Here is a 25,555-nt window from a genome sequence, read left to right as displayed (position 1 = left end):
AATAAAAACTGAATGTTCCATGAATTTTCTTGCTAATTTGTACCAGCTTTGTGTAGCAGATATTGGTACAGGAGCTGACTTATGTGTGAGGTACCAAATGAAGCTTTGTGATCAATGCTGCAGAGGAAGAAGTGTAAAGGACACGCACTCCAGTTACTCCCACGAACTGTGCTTTTGTTTGCTGGTTTGGGATTCTTCTCAACCCCTCTGCCATCCATTGCAATATTCAAAGCACCTCAGGAGAAAAGAACAGCACTTCGGTAAACAAGATGTGATTTTTTCTGCAGTATGACTAACTGGCATGTGGAGTTCAAGATTTCCTATCCCTTCTTTTACATTCTTCACGGCACTCGGCAGCTCACGTGGACAAGACACAGTTACTCCTTGTAATAAAGGGTACTCGACCCACAAACATTGAGCAACACAAGTCACAGCAGTGCTGGATGGTTAAGCAAAACTTTCCTAGCAGAGCATGATCAACTACATTTCAAGCAATGAAGTCTGTGAACAAATCAAAGCTATTCTTGCATCGTTTTACATCAAATTTTTTCTTACATATAAACCAAGTGAGGCTTTTGTGGTGATTTACAACACTGTGAAGAGGTGAGCTGCTGCTCAATTCTCAGGACAGGTAACATCATTTCATTAAAAAAAACCACACTCCCCACTGATCGGAGACCCCTCCCACCTAACTCCATCAGCCTTCACTTGTTGCTGCACACTCTGCTTTGCCAATACAGTCCCAGGCTCCCAGCAGCTTCAGGCACAGCCTGCACCAGGCCTGCACTCAGACCTCACAGTTTGGGTTGGTGCCCTGCACAGCTTTCAAACACTAAAGAGGGTATGTTTACACAAGTCACAGGATTTGGCTAAATTCCACCACTGCCGTATAACCGGTCTCAAACCCTACCTTGATTAGAGTTCTAACTACTGGAATTATTTTTATTAGCAAGGTTTAATTACACAGTCAATTTAATTACAAGGACCCAGACCTCATGCTTGCCTATTTTAACAGCTTGATCATGTTGCATGCTTTAAATCAGATTCCTGTATTAATATCCATTTATATTAATTTATAATCCATTTCAGCCAGCTGCCATAAAATAATGGATTAGATGTTACTAACACAATTTGGTTGTAATCTTGGAAGCAAAGGTTTGCTCAAGCTTCTGTATGCTGGAACAGTAGCTGGGTAGCTTTCTCTGAACACACTCCCTGTCATTGCAGAGCACAGATCTGGAAGTGCTGAAGCACCATCTCTTCAACAGTGTGAAAGGAGAATTCTTAAGTTAGCAAGTATGAATAGCTCCAATCCGAAAAGACAACAACACATCTGTAATTAAGAAGTTGCTAAACAAGACTACTGAAAACAACTCTCTACTCTTAAGCTGCATTCTTTAATTTCTCTCATTCCCCTGGAATACAGCTCCAGCTATATTGCTCCAGATTTGGGGCAATTTACCATAGGAAATATTCTTTACAAAGTCAATTCAGAAGGCTATATTACAGTTTGAATATGTCAGCTGTTTTAATGTTCATTGTCTGTAACAAATGTCAGTTTTCTTCCCTCCTTTGCATGCACTTGAGAAGACCTCATTACCTCAAATGTGACAAAATATTCAAGACTGTAAACACAAAAATACTGCATTGTGTTTTCAGTTCAGTAATGCCTCAGATGAATTGCAGAACAAAAATCAGTCTTAGCAGTAACAAAGATTTTTCAAGTCCTTTATTAATCTGAATATAAAAAAGACAGAAGCTGCCTACAATATAGGACAAAGCTCTTGCTTCATGAGGAAACAAAATTTTCTTTACAAAGTGAAAAAATAAATACCCTCTTAGAGTAAGGTTTATATGCTAATGTGTCATAAAAAAGTAGAGTTTTAATATTTTGACAAAATGTCTGTGCAAAGAAACAGATGCATAAACACACATTACTGCTACATTAAGGCAATATGAAAAGTATAGTCAGAAAATTTCAGTAAAGTGACAGTGTACTTTTCTAGCTTTGATTAAGCCAGTATTGCACCCAAACATGGCCTTCAGTTCCCACTGTACCCTGGAGAAGACACTAGGAAACTAGAGCCCAAAATGCCCACATAGGGGGGTGGAAATCAAGAACATTTTATTGGGTAGGTCATTTCCTGCTAAAGACACTAACTGAAGAAAGCATTTAAAATTATACACAACCCTTAAAGATTAATGGTGCATGTTTAATATTTTAAAATCAGTGTCCAAAAATAAAGCCAACTTGAAGGGCAGTTGCCTGCAGCTCCCAAGTCCACCAGCCAAAAGTAGACTGTGGGAAACTTGTGAGTTTCTGCCCACTGAGAGCTGTGAATGAAGTCCCATAGCAATGCTTCCACAGGACACTGTCAACCACAAGACTTTCCTGACCCACCCTCAAAACTTGAAGATTAACCATCTTGTCTTCCCTTTCCAAAGCTATTCTCTCAGAATTGCTTTCTATTTAATAGAATTCTGAGTTAAGCACAGCTGCTTAGAGAAGCCTTGTAACTCCAGTTTAAGAACTAATTTTTAAAAAAGATCTCTTCTCTTTAAAGCAGTTTACTAAAAGCAGAAGCTATGAGCCTTACTAAACTGGTATCTGTAAAAGCAAGTCTTACCTTTAAAATAAACAGTGCAACTGTACTAAAAAGGATTTAGAGAATGTAAAAGAAAAGGCTGCATTGCTTTCACCAGGTACGTCTGCACGTGTACACCACATTTCTCCAGGGTTACTGAGCTTTGTGGCTACACTGCCCTGCTACAAACTTACGATCATTCTTTTATGAATCAATTACACTTCTACTCTCAGAAGATGTCCCAAACCATTTTGGACATGCTGAACAAAGAATATTTATGTTAAAAAATGCAGTATTTCTTGCTTTTGATCGTGGATAGGTGCCAGAGTGATTGCCTTCTTCACAATCAATGGTTGCATTTCTTATTAGTGCAGTTTGAAGAGTACATGATGCATTTAAAGTGTGTGCGTAGATCATATCACAGTCAGATTGAGAAGACTGGTGTGGGTTGGCAAGTACACATGCTGGACATGCTCTACACGAGATCTGCAAACAGGACACGACTGCAAAGGAAAAACATTGGGACATTAGTTTACTTTGTATTTTGAGAGTCTCTGCACTTCCTGCAGACTTCACATACACAATAAAGCATTTTTTCCATCATCCCATATTTAAGACAGGGTATAGTGAGAAGTATGCAGCTCATTCTTAGCCTCACCACAAATTACGTTAGCACATTGTTCAGACAATGCTGTCTGAAATCAGTTTGCCACAAACAAAATTTTAGCAGTTTTACTAGAACATCAACACAAACATATTAATCCATGACCATCAAATATAAAAAAACAAATCTCCCCCACAAATTGGTAACTCATAACTTAATGGCACTGCATTTACCTGTAACTGGGAAGCACAGGACTTGCAGCAAACTGTATGGCCACAGGGACAAAAGGTTGAATTTATCTCTTCTTCACAACACACCATACAAAGCATGGACTCCTTCAGCTTCCGCAACTTCTCTTGCAGGGCTTTTGTTTGTTGGCAGCTGAGACCCTCACAGTTGTCACAGTTCATGCTGCTTTCTGAAGACTTAAGGGGGGAACTTGGTGGAGTTTGATCACTTCTTGAAACAAGATCCACAATGCCAGCATTGTATAGAGCTCGCCTCGCATGATCATAAACTTCTTTTGATGTTCTTTTAATATCAAAGACGTATTTTTTACCAAGATTAATGTTTTCATTCAGAAATAGAGATGCTAGGTGACCCTTTAAGTCTCGACTATACTGCATCATGACTGCACTGGTGACAGTGTCACACCTATAAAGCAACAGGACAAATGCAAACTTGGTTAGTTAATACCAGTAGAATGATCCTACAATAATTTGTTCCCCAAATTGAAGTAACAGCACTGAAAAAAGCAAATCAAACAGTCTGAGGTAATACTTAAGCTCTTGCTGATCTTTGCATGAAAACTCTCCTTTGAAACTTGTAAAATGTAAAGTGACTATTACTTTACATCTTCAAAATGTGAAGTGTCTGGTAAAATGGACTCAGCCTATGAAAGTGACTTAAAGAATTATGCTAACAAACAGCAAACAGTTGCTTAATCCACAGTTCAGCCTCGCAACACCTTTTTGCATGGAATTTCCAAACACTGCTGTTAAGAATTCCAATTAAGATTCTTTGGCTGTCAATTTTTATCAGAGTCAAGCAATGATTTTAACCCAATTTCCACCCAGTACTTTATACACTAGCATTATGTCATTCTGGAGGGAACCACAGTGAATGGAGTGTAGAGAATTAAGGCATTTGTATTTGAGTCCAGCTGTGCATTTCAGCTATCCTAACCATGGTTGTCACATATTTCAGTGATCCAGTTGAATCTTCAGAAGCCTATTAAGGCATATCACTTCTCTAGGCAACACAGGAAGGAAAACAAACACAGAACAGAAGGACTACAGCCTCACAGAGCCTATGGTGCAAGATCTAAGCTTATGGCCAAATGCTATTGCCAAACTAAAATTCTGCTTAAATTAAAATCAGAAACTGTGAAGGTCATCAGAAACTACACGCAGAGACAAAGATCAAGAAGTAATTTTAACTGGTATGTAGTAGTTATTTTTAAGATAACACTGCTAAGTGTGTTTGACAGCTAGTCATACTGATCAGTGTTGGACACCACAGTAGGAATGAAAGGGGGTTGAAAAGTTGCCCACCAAGAAATGAGTATAGTGCCCCTACCTCAAAGAACAACAGGGCAGTAACAATGGATAGCTGCTGGCATGAAGCAAAGTCCCAAGCATGTGAGCAAGGACAGAGGAACTGTAAGAAGGTTTAAATATACAGGATGGGAAGGTGGCGTACAGATAAAGTAACAGCTGAAGGAGACAAATAAAAGGTCTACACATTCTGAATGACAGGATCTTCCCAACTGCTCTCATTCTCTCTCTTACATAGGAACAAAAAATTTATGTATTGCTTATTAAGTATCAAGGAACATACAAAGTTTATACTCTGAAATGCTGTTATTCATAGCGGGAAAATTTTGCTTACTTTTCGTGTTACTGTCACCCCACAAAATGGAAAGTAGCAAGAACCTGTTCAGCTTCTGGACTTAAGAGGAAAAGAGAAGCTGCAAAGACAATGAAATTTTGCAGAGCATTTCCAAAGCGCAGTCAGACTTAAGCACTTAGTTCAAACATTGGAGAAGAGCAGCAGCACTTGACTCTAGGGGCAACACTGACCTGTAAAAAGCATGTGTCTCTGTAATTGCTCTGTAGAGTCCACTTGCTGCCCTTGTACTGATCATCTTAAACAAGAGAACCACGCTATTACCAGACTCCTTGGTAACAGTCAGATATACATTCTTCCCAGACTGAGTTGCCATTTGAACAACAGGATAAGCAATCCTAAAAATTAATGTTAAAAAAATAAAGGTTATTTAGTTGTTAAGGATTAGGGCATTTCCTACAAACTATTACAGTGCATTTTTATCAGAAGTTACAAGGATTTCTGATGGTAGTCAGCAATGCTGATTGAAGATGCTGTCCCAAAAATATATATAAAAATCAAATTTAAGGTCACTTGTTTATCTTGATTACAAGCAGGTAGTGTCCTCAGACCCTACATCCCAATACTCATATTTAGTAATTCTCAGAGTAGTTTTATGTATTTATGTGAAAACTAGAGGCACGCTCCGTATTTCTGAAAAATTGATCATGCAAGTGGTTCCAGGAAACACATACCTGTTGATTGGACTGAAGTCATCTTTACAGATGGATATGCCTTCAGGTCCAACACCAATAAGGAGTTTTTGCCCTTCACTATCTCTCACTGAGTGCCACTCTACCCCATAGTTCTCCAGTGTTGTAACAATCTGTAGAATCTGGTATTCAGCAGATGCTTGACTTAGACCTTCTAGTTCCTTGTGTTTTGTAATAATGCTGTTGATAAAAAGATTAAGGATAAGTGAAATAACTGAAATATCTGCCATTACTGTCAGCAGCAGTTTTAACATGTCACTTGTTTTAACATGGGTTTTTAGATGACCTAGTTAAACAGATTAGTAAATGCTCCTGACCTGCTTTATCTGTCTATAGATTTCCAGCAATTGTGAACTGGAAATAGTTGAGAATTACCAAAATACCCTGAGAACGTCAAGGAGAAAATACTATGCATTTCCTTAGAAATGCAAAAGCTACATGTAATTAAGGCTTTCCAACTAACACCACCAGTCCTAAATATTTCCCTGAGCTACCACTAAGTTCATAGTTAAAGAAAATGCTACAGAAAAGTATGACACAGTGAATGTTTCCTGATATTCAGGAATTGAGCTATGAAGATGTTTCAGAATTCTGTTTACTCTTCAGAGTAAGGGTACTAAGCCACATAAATTCCTTCATTCACAAGTATAGGCCTAAGACATGTTTACAATTTAAATACCCTGTTCCAGTTACTTAAATATATCTGTACCTTCCCACATACCAGAATTTTCACAAGAAAAGAACAACAACAGAAAAATCCACAAAAACAAAAAAACACCTCATAACTGAGCTTAAGAATTTAACTGGTATCAGAACATCAAACATTCAGCTTGGAGATTTTGATCTCCAAAGCTATTATTGTTAAATTACTGGTTTACCCTGCAGCATCAGCCATTAACTACGTAACAAAATCTTCTGCTGTTGGTCTCCAAAAAGGAAACTATATTGTTTTGCTTCTTACCTCTCCAAAATGGTAGTGGTGAGCTCTTTTGCACACAACTCTTCATAACTGTACTTGGCAGTGTTCTGGTTATAATCTCCAAACTTCATCTGTGCCAACAGTGCACTAAGTTCAATTGCATGCTCTGAAGAACATTGAAGATTACCAGCAAGAAGATCTTCTTTTATATGCAAGAAAAACATATGCCTGCAACACAATCAGAAACATTTCCTTACACATGACATCTGTAATCAAGACATGTAACAAGTAACATCTCTGCTATGTTTGGTAATCAAGAATTTGCAACGAATGTACCAAGCAGATAAAGTCTGGCACAAAGAAAGAAAAGGGCCTCTGTCTCATTCTTTACTTACTCTTAAACATGAAGCTACAACTGAAGATAGCATCTAAAATCACTACTAAAAGAAAAGAGCACTTCACCATCATCACAAGTATCTCAAGAGTAAGAACTGCTTTACTTCCTAAGGCCACTTAGTAATTTAAACTCAGTGAGTAAAATATCAATGAAAGATTTCAATTAGTTTCCTGTGTTTAGATTTTTTTGTTGCAATTTACAAGTTATTCTGCATTTCAAAAAAGCAAGTTCTGGAAGAGCATCTCAAGACATACACAGCCTTGTTATTCAAGAAGGAAAGCCATACTTTCTCTACGCAGTGGAAATGCCCCTGCCACTACAGCCATGGTGCCTTTGCCAGTGACATGATTAACAGAATAACTTGAAATATATGAAAAGGCACTGGGGAATAAAATAGAAAAACAGCTACTGTGCAAGCACTTATCAGACAAAACTTTGCACTTGAGACCAAGGCAGGTTTGACAGCTTGCTCAAACTTAAAAAAGCTGTTCTTAATTATCTAATAGGTTACTTGACAGACAAATCAACATTTTCACCAACATTAACAGCAGCATGTTATTATCCCCTATCGGTTGCCCTAACTTCTATAGATCATCCTTATTTTCCCTCAGGGAACACAATATAAATTTCTTACCATTTAAGACTCAGCATATTTATGGAAGCCAGATGGAGAATAATGTTTCACTGAAAAAAAATATCTTTCAATAAATGAAGCCTAGCACCCAACAGGGATGTGTCTTGGCTTCCACAGGAACAGGACATTTACTTTTCTAAAATCAAGTCTAATTTACTTTTAAGAAAAGCTTTGCTGCAGCACTGTATTTAATCTCTCATCACTGAAGTTGAATATGCTAATAAGTAATGAGCTTTCCTTACAATAGGAATTCTGAGTAATATCTTACATATATTCTGTTGTAGCGTTCTGTAACTCCTTTGTACAACAAGGCAAATAGAACCTTTTTCAGCATTATGAGCAATTGCAGAACTTGCTAAGGTTGTCTTCTTTCTTAGCTCTATTGGTAAATGTTGCAACTAATAAGATACCAGACCAAAATATGCCTCATATTCACAACTTTTTGCATCAGGAAAAAATAATTGGTATTAAATTATCCTGTAAAGTTTTCTACAGTCCACTTCCTGCAAGAAGTCTCAGCTCCAACACTGCCCTTTGCAAACTGTCATGCTAGAGTATCATGCTAGTTGTGATGCAAGTGCTTAATTACATCTCTCAAGTCTAAACATCAACTTACACCCTTCAGCAATACTAGAAGGGGTTTGGTGGAAGCCAATGTCCTCACACTGTGAAGGACACAAGTTTAGGTGGCAAGAGGACCAGAACTTCAGACAGAGTTGTCTCCACTGTCAGCAGGTTATTCCTTCTTTAGGCTCTATTTTTTGACAAAGTCAAACCGCTGCTCCCATGTGTTTTTCCTGCCTTGCAGAGTCACAGCTCTTTGGGCCTAGGCCCCATAAAGGAATATCTGCAGCCTTTTAAAATGACTTAGTTGTACAGACTCTTTTTGGTGCTCAGCCCATAAACCTAAAGAATTCAGTATAAATTGCGAAAACACTAGGGCCAAAATAAAGGCAAACAGTAACTCCTTAACTCCAATCAACATTTCATAAAATAAACAGCTTCTCATGAAGTCTTGATCCTCTGACAACACCAGAACAGGATTTCTTAAGTACTAATTACAAATGCAGCACTTCAAAGAAAGATTAGACTTTTTATTTTTCTCATTGGATTTACAACTACCACACCTAAATTCTTGTATCTTCAGGGTTTTTTTTTCATATGACAGCACTGACTACACAGGGTAAAGTCAAGAGTACTCCGCTTTCTGGGAAGACGTTATTGACATCTCAAGGGGACCTGAAAACCAAAATATTGCTCCTGCAAATATAGATGAATTACTGAAAGGTACAGCAGATGCATGGCTTGTCACATTCCATTACTACAAAGCCAGTAATGGCATAGAAAGACAAATGAGTTTAAGGCACAATGTGAAGTAGCATCACACCAACTAATGTGCAGTAACTTCCCATAACTGGCTCATATCACAAAAGGAAAAACATCTCACCAATACTCAGCTACTTTACATTTTTTTTGCTAAATAGAACAAACAGCACATATAAAGGACAGTTACTGCAAACTAACTAGTTATGCAAATTCAGTCCATATGCACCTAAGTTCGGGTAGCAAAATCTCTGCTGTCTTTTTGTGCATTGTTTTGTGTGTTGGGGTTTTCTTGTTTGTTTTTGGGCTTTTTGTTTGTATTGATTTTAAGTGTGTTTGATGAAGAAAAGGCACCTAGAAATCAAAAGACAGTGAGGGTTATGAACACATCTGAAAAAGTGGTTTTGTTTAGCCCATCCAGCTGCAGAGTGCAGCTTATTAAAGTAATATTAATATCCATTGTAAAGTCATTCCTCTTCAAAAGGTCCAAAATATGACACTAGCCACAATCATAACAAATGCAGACTTTTTTTACACAAAACTAAACAAAGTCTTTTGATCCTTAAAGAAAAAGGCATAAGAATTATTTTATTGATGAATAAAGTCAAGCAAAACTAAAGCATTAGGATCCTTGATGCAGTTACTTATCTAATTCTGCAAATTCTAAAGGACCCAATAGACTGTCTTGTAGAAAACCTGTTCATAGCACAGATACTATTAGTTACAAGAAAGGATTTATGTAAGTTCCTGTAAATTAGATTGTGACCTAATTGCTTCATGCACCATCAACCATCCCTCTTCTTCTTGGAACATTTATATTAAAAAAAAAAATTTAAGACTTTTCTAACCTCTAAGGAGTCAGGATGTACAGTAAAAGGATACATTTCTTCCAAGGAATTATTTCAGCACTAGTATTTTAGACTTAATGAAATTTTTACCTAGCAAGTTTTAGAACAATGAACTCTTAAAACTAAAATCTGAACTGTTCGTATGTTCCCTAAAGGTTGAATTTCCAATAATGCTGGTAGAAAATCTAAAGTCTGTCCACCATGTAAGAAACCAAATGGTTTTGTTTATGCATCATTCCCACTTCAGTTGTACTTGATACATTAATATTACATGTTATAAATTTGAGAAGTAACTGAAGTCAGACAAAAGGTATGTCTGTCCCTACCCCCTGCCCCAGCCCCAACATTCTTTCAGCACATTCTGCAGCTTTTTACTACCCTTGCCAAAGCCTCATTCAGCCTTTAAATCTTCACAACTCTGAACTTTGCCCATCAATTGCTGTGACTCCTAAACATCTTAACACCTGCCAGACATGTTGGGACATTGATCAGCTAGTGGCAGCTTTAAGGACAAACAGAACTTCCCACCATACTTGTAGCCCAAGTTCTCTACAAGTGACAGCACCAGTACAAAAGACAGGGTCTGTAGCCCAAAACTGCTGCTTCTTCCTCTCTGAACCCCATGCTGCCTAGACATACCTGTGTATTCAATTACAGAACAATTCCTCTGGGTTTAGTAGCTCAAAACACTATATAAGGATACTGACTAGAGTGCAATACATTAAATTTGCCAAAGCTACACTCCATCAGTCACTGCCCAGACAGATTTCTTCCTTTCCAAAAGAACAAAGGGCAGTTTTACAATTAGAACAGGATCACGGATTTTCTTCAAGCTTTAGCTATACTGGTGATTTTATAATAATTTTGCATCCTTATTTTTGGATCCATGTTTTGCATATAATTTATGTGCATACAAAACACTCAGTAAAACCAAATGTGGTGTGATTAATGTATTGCAGTTGGATGTAAATAATTTGATACAAAAACTGTAGAAAGGGGAGGTTGCAAGGAGATTTCAGCAGATGGTCTACTACACAAAAAAGTATAGCTACCAAACCAAAGTCACAGACCCAGATATCAATCACATTAATTGCTTTTTACCTTCCTCTGAAGCAATTTATGCAGGCTGACAATACTGAACACCACTGCCAGAAACAGACTTCACTACAATGAAATTCCAAGAGGGGGAAAATCACCTAGTTAGTCTTCACCCAAATGAACTGGCAATAACTCCACAAAACACACTATGAAAAGTACATGTAACACAAGATCATACTTTCTTTTGTAACTCATTGAAGACAATTATGCGCATTAGGAATCAAGGCTCTGCACTATTACTGGTCGTTTGTACTACAATTTTTTTAATCAAGACAAGAGCAAATAGGTAGTTAAAAATTTTAAGCTCTAAACTTAGCTGTCAGTGGAAGAAGTGACAAACCCCAACCCTTTACCAAGGCTGGTGTCTGCATATGACATCATTATCTGCATATGACTAATGACCCCTAAGCTAGAAGCATAGCCAAAGACCTCATTCTCTTGCCAGACTGCTGGCAAGAATCTTAGCATACCTCCTAAGGAACTACCTGTTCTCTCTGGGGTATGGTTCCTTACCACCTTAACCTTACAAGTTAAGGCTCTTTCCTATTGTGGAGTACATTTACTGCTCTGTAGTCTAAAATCAAAATTAAGAGGCGTAATTGTTCTCCCTAAAAATATATTGTTAAAGATTTCTGAATCTATAATTCTGTTTTTTTAAAAGCAGTCAAGGCCACCCCTTTGGAATAAAGCAACCTTTTCGCCTATTCTATGCTCCTCGGTATCTTTGTTCTTCCTTGCTCTCAGCAGAGTGGGTAAAAAGATTACCAAACTGCAATTCAACTCTGATTTAGACAAACAGATCCATTCAACTCACCCGAGTGTCTACCACATACACTTTTATTGCCTTGTAACAAACACTATGTCACTGCTGCACTGGCTACCCAGTGCTATAGGATAACAGGTTGGTTTCCTCACTTTTTATCTACTACATGTATCTGACTCCTCAACAGATTTAAGGTCATTCTTCATTTCAGCTAGTTCATCAATACAACTGAGCAACATAGCAAGAGAGTGTAAATATAATTCAAATACTGGCAAACATCACACAACTTTTAACAACCCCTAAAACTATAATTGCCACTTCCAAGGTTGGAAAAAGACAGCTCTTTTGCATGGTCCATGATATTGTGTGGCTCACCAGAATCTGATGTATTTTAAGTTGCCGTGGCTTATGTATGAATATCTGATTTTCAGTCACACTACACAAGGCAAATAATACTGAATTTAAAACCTAAACCCACCATTCTCCCAGACTGCTGCCGGGCACCACTGGCCTCTTGGGTGGCCCGGCAAACACTCCTAAAAAATTAACAGGTGGGTGCAAGTCTCAAGGCTCCTCTGCTCCACATTCCACAGCAGCCTGTGGCCGATGCCCGGAGCTCTCTGCCCCAGGTAGGGCTGTGGTAGCCCAAAGCAGAGCTGGCTCCCAGGCCGTGCCCCAGCACCGCCAGGCCTGGGCTACTCCCGGTCACTGCGCTGACACCACATCCAGCACAGCCAGACCGCCTGGCCTGCACCCCTGCCGGGCACCTCCTCACAGCCCTACCCCCGTCAAAAAGTCTCCTGAAAATTCCGATTAGCTTAGTATAATCCTTTCTCTAAGCCCTAGCTCCTCACTGCAATTCAACACTTCACAACATTTGATACACAAACCACCCACAAGTCATTCAGTAAAGAAGTGAAAAGCAGGTTTGCTTTTTCATCCCCCCAACTGTTGCGCGACCTATCAAAGAAATACAGGAAACAGTGAAAACAAACACAACACAAGCCACAGTTAAGATCTCGATCCTGGACCATCATGTGTCTTTAGGGAAAGAGATAGCAATTCTTTTCAAGCCAATGTGATTTTCCATGCTAAAGAAAACTTATAGCTCTTCAAACTCCTCTAAAGCAGCACACTGTTCACATCTCAGACTTGTTTGCAAAACTGACAGCAGCAGATTAAATTTGAATGACATTCTTTCACTGAAGCACTTTTATTCCATTGAAAACAATTCTAAACTATGAAATCATGTGGTACAATTCAGTACCAGGTAGTCAAATAAAAAACCTAGAAGTTGAGATCCAAAGAAGAATAAACTGCTTTTAACCCTATAAAAAAAGTGCATTAGAAAGGGTTTCTCCATGCAATTCTCAGACTCCCAAAGCACTTAGTGAATGTGGTTTGTTGCCACAGTGGTCAGAAGTACAATTACAACCTGCTCTGTCTTTGTGCTCAGTAGCAAGAGGCTGCTTTGTATAAGAATATTAAAATTGGCTGCAATCTTCCTCAGGGCTGATTAAAGATAACAGAGGCAGAGGTCGACATTCTGTTGCCAGATCAGCTTTCACAGCATGTAGAAACCTGAACATTAAATTGCTACAAACAAACATACAACTGAGTTTTAAACTCAAGCACAAGGCAAGGGTCTCTAATGAAGCACTGCAACTGGGGTTGGCAAAGCTTCCTAAGTACACAGAAAAAAAAACCTGGTATCTCAGTCACAATGCTTGCCTTTATAATCATGATGAAGCACATCAACAAAATTTAGAATTACTTGCAGCTTCTCAGATTTCAAAAGCAGTCTCAACATGCATCTAATTTATATGTAAAAACAGGATTGGAGGCTGCAAGCAAAAGACTGGAAAACTTCCCCAGTGCTCTTTACACACAGGACCACAAAGCAACAGCTCTGCCAAAAACACCAAATACGGACACAGCTGCTAAAGGAAACTAAGGATACCCATCACTTTCTTCATCAAGACTTGGCAACAGGTTTACGAGTTTTTCATCTTCTCCTTGATGCTTACACACAAACTAAGTATGGACTCACAGTTACATGCATACATAAATCCTCAAGCAGACCTGAGTAGAAAAAAAAGTCAATCTACCAAAACTCAGTGTCAACAATCCAGGAGAATAGACATTTACCACAGTCACTGGAAATCTAGGTCTGCTACCTGTGGACTACTGGGCTTACACAACTAAAAGGCAGTTATTGTAACATGACATACAACTTGTATTTGGTTTTAATATATCTCTTCCGATGCCTAAGCCCAGGTTAATTTTTAAATTGTTCGTTAAAAATATTAGTTTCAGAACCATCTTAATTAACACATAAAAGAAAGCTTGCCCCACCTGCATCCTTTTAAATCATCTTTACAGTGGAGAAATACTTGCTGCTTTGATGTAGGTATATAAGCTCTGTTACATTTTAGCTACACAAGCCCAGTCTTTGAGGCCCTTGGGGCATGTTTCACCAGTTCAACCTCTCTATTAACTTCTACCTCCTGCCAAGTCTTGCATTGACAGTGTTGAAGGCAGGGACACAGACATCTGTAAAAGCCTTGTGAAGTTGAACAAGTATTCATCAATGATAGCATAAAAATGCCACTTTTAGGATTCCTCAGACTTTCACCCTGATTTGTTTTGTGAGTGGAGACATACCCGACAAGCTCAAGGTAATCTCTTCTGCCTCATCAGGTATGAAATTGTGTGGCTCCTTTTGTTCTAAATCAATCCCATTTGTTATTGGGTTTTATACTTACCAAGAATATTTAAGTTAGAGGTTTTTTTTAAGGAAAAATACTCCACGATATGCCATGGGTAGTAGAAATTATTTCCTAAATAAAAGTATATCAGAACTGGAATTCAATTTCAATACATATGCCTAACTGGAGCAATTATCCAGGACAACCATGGTCTACCACTACAGCATTCTGAAAACTTCAACCATATTGATAAGCTGGAAACACTACTCCCCCAAAAGCCTCTCACCTCCACATTAGATTAAAAAAATAAACTCAAAAACTTTTTCCTATGAAATAAACACCAAATCAGACTGTCAGGATCTGACCAAGTTCTTTAGACATTCTGTGCAGAATCACCACATTGTACTCAAGGTCTTAATTCTGAAAGTACTAAGTCAATGATTCTGAGAGTAACAAGTTCTGGTGGAGTAGTGAAAATGAGTTTTGGCATTATCATACAGACACTAGATTTCAATTGGCCCCATTCATAATAACTGTACTATCCAAAATTAACAGGAAAAAGTAGTTGGAAGGTCAGTATTAAATACACATGTGTACAGCATTCTTTAAAAGAGAATCTTATTGCAATTCATGTGGTAATCAAACTCAAGGAGTAAAAGCAAGTGCTCCACACTAATTGTAGAAGGCTATTTCTTCTGATTTAATAGCAGTATAACAATTTAGTTGAGGACTTGCCACAGAAGCAGCCAGACAGCTGTTTCTTTTGTAGCCTCTAAGGGCCTGTAGCTATATGAAAGTTACTGTAACATAATACCAGACAAAAAGGAATTCAGCAAGTTTTTTTTGCACTGTGGGAGGAATTGTTTCCTGCCTTTCTGTACTAGTGGTTCAGAATGACCTAGAGTAACACCACAGAACAGAGGTTACTATCGGACACACAAACACCATATGAAAAAGTTTGCTACTGGTAGCTTAGTTTCTTCCAGTTCCAGCACTAAGTGCTCACAAAATTACTCACAGTCATTACTTACCAGTAGCTACACAAAGCTTAATGTTGCCAATTTAATTACTTTTTTTCTAAAAAAAAAAAGCAATAATAAACTTCAAAAAGAGTAAGATTTTAAAACTACATAGAAAAGTCAAGCAAAATTACCATATGATGAAAGAAATAAAAGTGTGCAATCATTTTCATAAATTACAGAAATTGAAAACAAAGTATTAAATTAAGTGTACTTACAACCATAATTACTTACCTTGTCTGTTCCTGTAAGATAAGATGTGGCTCAACAAAAAATTTGACTCTCAATTTCAATCGATAAGGAGCTAAACCATCCATCTGCTGGGAGATCCTGTTCCTCAAATTCAGCCATAGATTCTCCCCTTTGCTGCCAGTGAACTGCAGTCCAAAATAATCAACTTCTATAATCCCCAACCTTCTGCAAACCTGAAATAATAAATTTTTTTACAATCAGACTACAACATGAGAATGACAAGTAACATCTGAAGTGGTCTTTCAGACTGCTCACTTAAACACACACAAGATCCTGCTGTCAGCACCTTCATACAAAGGCTTAATTACTTGGATTTTAGGTTGCATACAAAACAGCCCAGAAAAAAAACAACTAAGCATGAACTGGGAATTTCTCTACTAGCCAAATATACACTGGCTCCCACGGACGAATTTCACCCCCAGGACAGGCACTTCAGAGGGTCAGCAGATTTCCACAAGAGAAGAGCTAATACTCAATATCACAGCCGACCGCATTTGCTAGGCAAGAATGAGTAAAGAAGTACAGTCAACCGCAAGTTCTATTTAGGTGCCACCAGCTGACCGGACTGTTTGCTTGTCTCTCCCCAGCATCCCCAAGGCAGCCACCGCAGACACACCGAGGCGCTGGCGATGGACAGGCGAGAAGGCACCTGGACGGCAGCTCCAGCGCGCTCGGCCCCGGATGCAGAGGGTTGGATGCAGCGGGTGCTACATCCCCCGCTCCTGCCCCCAGTGCTGTCCCCTCCCCGGGGACACTTCCAGTGGGATTCACCGGCGAGGCCCGGGCCTGCGCTTCCCACGGAAGAGGGGTCGGAGAGCCCCGTGGCGGGGCATGCAGCACCCTCTGCATTCAACATGGAGAAGGGGTTAGGGAGGAAAAAAAAAAACCACACACACACAAAAAAGGAAAATTAAAACCAAGAAACCAAAACCATAAGGGAAGCGGGGAGACTGCGGCGCTCCCCGCCCCCACCGCCGCCGCGGCCGCCCCCGCACGGCCCAGCCCCGCGCCACCGCCGCCCCTCGCCCGGCGTCCGGGCCCCGCCGCGGGGACAGGGCAGCGGGCTGGCAGGGGAGCCGCGCGGCCGCCGGGCACCAGCGCTCGGCGCTGCCCCGTGGTCACCGCCGCGCTCGTCACAGCCCCGCCCGAGCGCTGGCGCCCGGCGGGCGGGCGGCGGGGAGCAGCCCCTCACCTGGTTGAGGCAGTCCTCGCCGTTGGCTTTCGCCTCTACCTCCACCTCCATCACCACCGCGTCCGGCCTGGTCACATAGCACAGCATGGTTGGGGACAGCCGGCTCCGCTGCTGCCGCCACGGACACCCGGAGCGCCCGCCGCCGCTGTCGCCACGGGCTGAGCCCCACACGCGCCGCCCGCCGCCGCCCACACCCAGACCCCGGCAGCGCCCGTCCCGCGCCCCTCGCCGCCTGCGCGCCGCCAGCGCCGCTCCCTCCTTATGTACCCTCCGCCGCCCCGCCCCGCCCGGGTCCGCACCTGCGGACCAATCAGAAGCCGCCGCTCATGGCTGCGGGCCGCCGCCGCCGCCAATCAGCGCCGCCATGGCCGCGCGGGCGTGCGTTGTGCCCGCTCTCTGGCGCCACCCGCCGTGGCCGCGGGGTCGCAGCGCGCGCTGGGGTCGCTGGCGGGGCTCCCTCAGCGCCCTCAGCGCCCGGCGCCTCTCGGCACAATCGGCCTCCCTCAGCCAGCACTGCCCGCGGCTGCTCACCCCGGCGCTGTGTCCGCCCAAATCAAAGGAAAGTGTGCTCTTCCAGCGCAGGTGGAGGCCAAGCCTGCTGGGCAGGGACAATCTGTGATACATATGAGAGAGGGCAGCCGTGGGCTGTGTGACAACCAAATACTGCCTTCACAGAATCACAGGATCAGTTAGAAAAGACTTCTAGATCATTGAGTCCACCCTATGATGAATCACCACCATGTCAACCAGACCATGGTACTGAGTGCCACGTCGAGTCTTTCCTTTAACACCTGCAGGGACGGTGAGTCCACCACTTCTCAGGGCAGTCCATTCCAATGTTTAATCACCTTTTCTGTGAATAAATTCTTTCTAATTTCCAAACTAAATTTCCCCTGGTGCAGCTTGAGACTGTGTCCTCTCATCCTATTGCTGGCTGCCTGGCAGAAGAGTCTGCTCCCCACCTGGCTACACCCTCCTTGGTACACCCTCATTTCAGGTCGTGACAGAAAGTGTTAAGGTCCTTCTGAGCCCTGACTCGTGTCTCATCTTTCAAACACTCCTTTTTGTCAAATGGAAGATAAAATCCAAATGGATGTTCTCACTCCCATACTCTCTTTGGCCTCCCCAACTCTGTGTTAATGCAGAATGCAAAACCCCAGAAAAGATGGAAATTAGAAGAAAACTGGTCAAGGCCTGTCACAGCCTCTATACATCACCATGCCAAGGGATGGTGGAGATTTTACACTCGTTGAGCTCTGTAGATATGAATCTCGTAGGTGATTCCTGACCAGGGGAAGAACATCTGCACCAGGCAAGCCCTTGGAACTATGTATTTGTCAAGCATACCCAAGGTGCATGAAGTAGTTTATGGCTGCTTTTAACAATGTAAATCGAAACAACAGGGAGGACTACGTACAAAGTGCTTGCTGTATGTATTGCCCAAAAGAAGTGCAGATCAAAGATGTACTGAGCAGTGCAGTGGTGAGGAACAAGTAGGCTATCAGGGGAAGAGCTATGAGAGAAAATGTCTTCACTCTGAAAACAGAGTGAAGAATAGCAGGAAAAAGAACAAAGCACAGCACTAATGCAAGGTCACCACAGGACTGAATATTAGCTTGTCCCCATGCGCATGGGTCACTTGCTTCTGTTTCATAATTTCTGCTATGCTTGTCAGGGTTGTTAGTATTTAAAGTTTTTGATAAAACAGTGCTCCGAAACAGATGCTTATTCTGCTGGGAACTCTTGCACACATGGTATAGGAATCTTGATGCATTTTGTTCATGTGAACTCTAGAAGACCTCTCAGTTCTGAACCAGGCAGAACAGTAGGAGACAAGAGTCAGGACATGAGATGTCAAACCTGAGTGGTGCTACATTTCACCTGCACACTTCCTAGCTCACATTTTAATGCTCAGGTCTAGAGTGTTTAATTTGAAGAACTTGCAGTCTTAAGGACCAGACCCATGGAGTGGAGGGTTGAAAATGAGAAGTAACATGAAAAAAAGATGAAAAAAATTGCAAAATTAATTGCATCTCAACTCTGTAATTTTGTGGTGGAAAGAAACCCAAACTCTTTGGGAGATGCTTAGTTATAAGGGGATCAGCTACTGACAAAAATTACAAAATATTTCAGTATGGGGAAAAAAGCCTGTGGTTCCCACTTCTTGTTTATTTTTTGTTGGAATTGATGCAGGAAATTAGATTTTAGTTCTATTTTGGTTTTACTTCCATATATTGTGGTGGTGTGATATTTTGCGTGATTTTGATGTTTCTGTCATAATCAAAAAAGTCCTAGATGTGTTATGCAGAAGAAACACCAAAACTGCCACAATGACTCATGCCATTAGTATTCTGATATCCTCTCCCTGACAGTAGCTCAAATCAGATGTTACAGAGGAAGGTGCAAGAAATGTTTATATAATTGTGAGATGATAATGTGCTTGTATATTTTCTCTCACACTAAACAATTAAAGCTGTCCTGTACCTGATAGATTAGCTTTTACTTTTTCTTGTATAGTAGAAATTCATTCAGTTTATGCTAGGTGTTGTCCAGACAAAGAGAAACTTACCCTTTCTATATGTATTAATATCCGTTCTGTGTTTTCCTTTTATCTGACTTAATGTAAATGCAGGTGTTCTTATTATGTCTGTAAAAGTGTTATCCTGCTTTGAAATCTGCTAAACTGTAAGCCACAAAAATAGCTTGTGGCAGTAAATTGCGTAAATTGGTTAAGCCCTGTGTAAAACAAGCATTTGTTTTCGAGGGTGTCATCTGGACACCTCTGTCACAGAAATACATTTCATTTTACAGTCTCTCTGTGATATTTTATTCATGCTGTACAGGAGAGAGTAAAGGACCAAGCCCTGCGTTTGCACATAGGAGACAGCTCGTGTGACAAGTGCCCGCTGCAACCCTTTGGGCTTTGTCTGAGAGAAAAAGCTGAAATATCTTATAGTCCTCTGCCTGAGGTCTTTGATGAATTATCAACACTCAGTGAGCTACACTGTCAAACTGCTCATAGCATGGATGTTCACCTTTTGTGTATCATAAAAGAGCAATGTTTATCAACATGTCATCTCAGTGCTGTATTTCACAAAATTATGCGTGCTGTATGACATAGATCTCTATGGTGGGTCAGTCTTTTGCTATGGTGTAATTTTGAGCATAAGTGATTCATCTTATATATATTTATATATTTACATTTCTTTGCCTAACACTGGCTATTTCTCCTAGATGTAATGTAACTACAAGGTTAATTCTTTGTCACATCCTACTTCAAATAGTTAGTTATAGTGCCTCCTTGTCTTTGGCACTTGAGTGGAAATCCTGTGAAAAGTCTAATTGCTAGAAGAAGGGATATAATAATCTCCAGACCTTTGAATTTAGTTCCCATCATGACAAGATTGACCATCGTTTCCAAAGAACACTCATGCCTCTTGTACAGATTTTTATTCTCAAGGTTTCCTAGGTAGTTTCCTCCAACCTATTGTCATGCTACTCTATCTTGTGAGGAATTCAGTAGTGTAGCTGTGGTCTCTTTACCTAGATGTTTATGCAAGATCTCAGAAAAGATCCTCAGTTGCTGCTTGTTGTCTATGGTATTGACTCTGATCAAATTCATGATATTTTACTGCCACAGAAAGCCAGGGTAAAAGATTTAAAATGCTCAGTTGCTGCCAGTGCTCAGGATGAGGCTTCATCGAGTATTTCGAAGTTCCTATCATTTATCTATCTCGTTTGTGGCAGTCACATGAAAGGCATGAATGAAGTGCTGCATTACCTCAGCTCTTGGTGCCAAAGGTGTGCTCTGAGGGAGACAGTAACCCAGACAAATGATGTGCTTCTGTAGCCCTGCAAAGAAGAGGCCTGACCCTCTATAGGAATTCTAAGCACCAACAGACGTCTCACAACACTGGTGGTGTGTGGTGTCTTTTGTACTAGCAAGAATGAATGGCTGCAGGAGAAAATATTTCTAATTGGAATCCCAGTTTATATAACAAACAAAAGTAGTATGATGATACCGATTCTGGCTTTCTGTTCCCTTACTCTCGTACTTTGTGTATGCTCTCCCATTCTTATTTGTTGTTGTCTAATCTTAAATAAGAAATATTAAGTAGGTTTAAATACATGGTTTGTTAGACTACTGACAGATTGATTGGTTAACAGCACAGCCACCATGGGAGAGTCATGAAAGGCCCATCTTTGCAAGCCCAAAGGAGCACTGTGACAATGGCAGATAAGAAAGCAAAGTAAAGACTAAGGGGAAAGGAGACCCTCTCTGGTCCTCTCCCAGTGCTGTCCCAGCAAAAGCTCAGCCCTTGTGTCCAGGTATGAAATCTATCAATCCATCTATGTGTGATGGGGAGCAGCTTTCCAGGTTACTAAGTGGACATGCTAGCTGGAGGTGTGGGGCACAAAATGTGGTGCAGGGCAAGAACTTTTGGGGATTGCACAGAATTCATCAAAGGCATTCAGCTGAGAAAACAAAAGCAGGACAAAGTAGGGGTTTAAGAGACTGGGCCACTGAGAAGTGTGGAACAAGGAAATAATAGGGTTCACCTGTGTGAAGAGTTGTGTGGTTGTGCAGTGCCCTGCTCCTGACCAGCACAGTCTATCTTCTCTCTTCAATAACTCCACCTTCAACTGCTTTCCAGTAAGGGGCTCTTTATTCCCTGTGTGTATGGGGGTAGAGGAGGTTGGCTGTGGTGTAGCAGCTGGGGCGAGTGTGGGTGTGATTGCTGGCAAAGATAATGCAGATGAGTGGGTTGGAGGCAGGGATGGATTTGGAGGTCTCTGAGAGCCACCTTCGGGTGGGGAGTGGCTGCTGGTCTCTAAGGACAAGAGCATGGGAAAGGGACTATAAGGACCAGGGAAATATGTGACAGGTGTGAGTGAGTGAGTGAGTGAGTGAGTGAGTGAGTGAGTGAGTGAGTGAGTGAGTGAGTGAGTGAGTGAGTGAGTGAGTGAGTGAGTGAGTGTGAGAGTGTGAGAGTGTGTGATGAGGGTCTGTACCAGCAGCAGTAGTGGGTCTGTGGCTTTGAGACCTTGTACATCCAGGCAGCAGTAGCTGGGGAGGTCAGGATCCAGGAGCAGCTAGATATACCAAGGCCTTCTGCTGGAAGACTATCTTGTAGCTGTGTGTGTATATAGATATATATATATAAGCACACTTGAGGACCTCTGCTCTCCTCAGCTAGAGCAGACAGCAGGATGAGGCTGGTGGTGCTGCCAGTGTTGGTGTGAGTGGTCTGTGTGTCTTTACGTGATCTGTATGGCCAGCAGTGTATATATGTGTATTTTGTGCTGTATACATGTGCTCTGTGTGTGTCAGCTGGGAATACATGTTCAGCCTCATTACAGGTTGCACCTGGGGATGTGGAGTGGCAGCAGACTTGCCTCTCTCAGGCTGCTGAAATAGGTATTTTCCACTAACACAAATCCTTAGAGAAAAGCACTGGAAAGCACATATCTTGCCATTGCTATTTTAGTCCTGCTTTCAGGTCGGTTTTTTTTCATGTTACATTTCCTGACTGTCTCTTTGTATTCTGTATCAAATTGAGTAACTATAGACCAGGTCAGCACAAATGCAGTTTAGGATGATTTGAAATGAAACTGAGCAAGATCATATGATTGTAGTCAGTCTCTTCTACTGTCTCTTCCCTGGGTAAAATTGCTTTGTGCATGAACACAGCAGTAGTGTCTGTCTTCCTTCTTGTCACTGTCAAGACTGCTGGTCATGTTGCAAATGCGCATCACTCACGTGGATGATGATCTTCTGACTGAAGCATGGAGAGGGGCATAAAACTGAGAAGCTATTCTGACAGTGATGGTTGCTTAGGGGAAAAACCATAATCCATCCATAAACACACAAACATTTTTTTTCCTACCTAAAATATTATTTTAGTGTTGACACATACATCATGCCTTTGCCTAAACCCTTTGAAAAATATTCCTCTGCTCTGCACTGTCCACGGTGCATAATTCTATGGAAAAAAGAGTGTGTCAGTGATTGACATTCCCACAGTGCTGGTTCTACTTTACCAAAATAATGAATACAGAATGAAGTGCTGAGATTGTCCATGCAGATAACAGGCCATAAGCTGATTGTTTTACAAAGCATTTTTTGGTGGTCATCCCCAGGTCTTTTGATAAACTGGTCTAGGATGTTTTATGAACATAATGACTATCCTGGCAGATCAGACCAAGGATTCACATAGCCCTGAATCCTGTTTCTTGGGAATTTTGTCCAGTGGTAGATGACATGTGTAACATACAAGAGGTACTTATTGATGTCTATATGCTGCAAAGTGCCCAAGGCAAATACTTCATGTTGTATCAAAGAGTATAAGAAGAAATTATTAATCTTACTCCCCAAAATCCTCTCCAGCTTCCACTGTTTTGTAATTCAGGGACTTGTTTTTTGTATTACATAAATAATTTTATCATGAATTGCATTTCATACTCCAAAACTTTCCCAGTTGGAGACCAGACTTATTGCAGAAATCCTGTTCTTATTGTTGGGACATATATCAGCTGCTCATGAAATCTATTAATTCAGTTTAATAACTAATTATTTTATAATTGCTATCAGAAAGAAATTCCTCCGTCTGCACTTTTTCAGAAGCTCCAAACATCAAATCACCCTTGAATTTGAGATTGTTTTCTGGGTCATTGATTCAATTTCTGAGCATTTTTCTTCCTTTAGTGCTTGTAAAATGGAGTCATCATTGATTATTTTCACATTGTTAAAATGTGTTCTTGTGGTCTGGAATCAAAGCTTTCACAAATTAAATTCTCACCAACATTTGTTCCTACTACTGTCACTATAAGCTCATATATTAAAGCTGTTTGCCCTTCCTCACACCACCTTCAGAACTGCCAAGACATTCAGAAAAATGAGCTGGAATTTGAACAGATTAAAATATGAAGAAAGACTTGTATAATAGCTATTTTTCTATGTGTCAAATAACTGATAACCACAATTTAAAAAAAACTGAGTGTATCTCAGAAGGTTTTACATTGTCATAATAACAGTCAGTTCCACAAAATAGAAAGGAATATAATGATAATAAAAAAGCCTTTAAAAAGCCCTTTTTTTATTCTGCTGTATCATACCTGTCAAATATTGATTTTATAAATCTTGTAGTATAACTCTTCTGTTTTTAACTCTGCCCATCAATCAATATAACTTTTGTAATGTGCTTTTATTACAAATAACACCTAACAATGAGGCCTGACCAAATACATATTTCTCTATTTTCAGTTGAGCTGATCAGTGCATTTGACCTAACTTTGCCTGTACTCATTTCCACTGTTTCTCTCCTGCAAACCAATCAGTGCAAGAAAATGCAAAATAACATCACTGGCAGAAAAATTGAAACCTAACAGTGTCATTAAATCTTGATATGATAATAGATAATGTAAAATAGTAAAATAATGTAAACTCTCATAATAAATTCTTCTATTTATTTTTCTGTTTTTCTTTCCTTTTTTTAAACTTCTTTATTTTAGGTTATTTTTTCATCTGTGTACTTTTCCTCATTTCACAGACCCTGAACATCCTGAGCTAAAATCTATCCTCACTTTTTAAGTATCTGTCTGGGCAATCAAAAACATGTATGATAGGGCACATATACAAGCAAAGTGAATGCTAAAGACAAAGATGGCATTATTGTAACATTTTTTAAAATTCTGAATTCATGTCTGAAAATTCAGTAACTATTCAACAAAATAACTATACTAATTTCTATTCAATGAAATAACTATAATCATTTCAAGTGGTTTACAAGAAAACATCCTCTCATTTCCTCTTTTTCCTCTTTTCCTTGTTGCATTTTGTACTATCAAACATTCTTAGTGTGACATTCTACAGAAACATTAACTCCACCACACTGACCCAGCTTAAGCTAATAAAATTATTTATAGCAGCATATTTTATTGCAAAAAACAGAAATTATATTCTTCTTTTATGATTGTGAAATTTAGGCTTCTGAGACTACTCAGAGTCCGGATGATGTCACACTGGTTATTTGATTGCAGAAACTGGAATTATGTGAGGTGAATTCCTCCAGAATTTTAATTAGACAAAATGAGTAATTTCTAATTCTGTTTCCTGTGATAATGGTCTGTCCTTCTGATTTTAGATCTACTTATCAGATTTCATGAATCCATGTGCAGATCAAAATTGTCACATCAAGTTTTTAAGAAAATAAACTAACCCATGAATTATTCACAAAAGGTTGGAAAGAGAAGTGGCCATTTTATGCCAAAAATTTAACAGTAGGTATTCCCCTGGCTTCTTTGAAATACTAATTCTGAGGAAAAGAAAAATAATATAGTTTCCATGATCAGTTTAGTTTATATTTTTATTTCACTTAGAATTTACAGAAACATAAGAATTTCTATAACCTAGCAATATTTTTTTAATGTTTAATATCTTCAAAATATTATATTATTTTAGTCTATGTCCGAATATCTTTGTATAAGTTTAATTCACACCATTCTTTTAAGCAATTGAATACAAAATTTGCTTGTTGTCTAAAAGGGATAGATGATAAATACCTGAGCTATCATATATCTGTCTTCTGATACACACTGAGGAATACTGTTTGC

General features: G+C 40.0%; 1 protein-coding gene across 1 annotated transcript; it reads right to left on the bottom strand.

The window, feature by feature from the left end:
• Positions 1 to 1,712: 1,712 nt before the first annotated feature.
• MYLIP (myosin regulatory light chain interacting protein) lies at positions 1,713 to 17,174 on the bottom strand. The gene is made up of 7 exons (XM_058832427.1): positions 16,943 to 17,174; positions 15,733 to 15,923; positions 6,751 to 6,936; positions 5,772 to 5,969; positions 5,271 to 5,435; positions 3,423 to 3,843; positions 1,713 to 3,088 (listed from the first exon to the last, which is right to left on the bottom strand). The coding sequence occupies exons 1-7, from the start codon at positions 17,027 to 17,029 to the stop codon at positions 2,999 to 3,001; spliced, it is 1,338 nt and encodes a 445-aa protein (XP_058688410.1). The 5' UTR covers positions 17,030 to 17,174; the 3' UTR covers positions 1,713 to 2,998.
• Positions 17,175 to 25,555: the final 8,381 nt, after the last annotated feature.

Source organism: Poecile atricapillus, chromosome 2, assembly GCF_030490865.1.
Source record: "Poecile atricapillus isolate bPoeAtr1 chromosome 2, bPoeAtr1.hap1, whole genome shotgun sequence".
Classification (NCBI taxonomy): domain Eukaryota; kingdom Metazoa; phylum Chordata; class Aves; order Passeriformes; family Paridae; genus Poecile; species Poecile atricapillus.
This window is presented reverse-complemented; position numbering and strand designations above follow the sequence as displayed.

What these genes read in the sequence shown, in the direction of transcription:
- MYLIP (XM_058832427.1), bottom strand. Translation starts at nt 17,029, where the DNA reads ATGCTGTGCTATGTGACCAGGCCGGACGCGGTGGTGATGGAGGTGGAG. An exon ending in GCGAGGACTGCCTCAACCAG is followed by an intron (nt 15,924 to 16,942) that starts GTGAGGGGCTGC and finishes TTATTATTTCAG; the next exon opens with GTTTGCAGAAGGTTGGGGAT. An exon ending in CCTGTGCTTCCCAGTTACAG is followed by an intron (nt 3,089 to 3,422) that starts GTAAATGCAGTG and finishes TTTCCTTTGCAG; the next exon opens with TCGTGTCCTGTTTGCAGATC.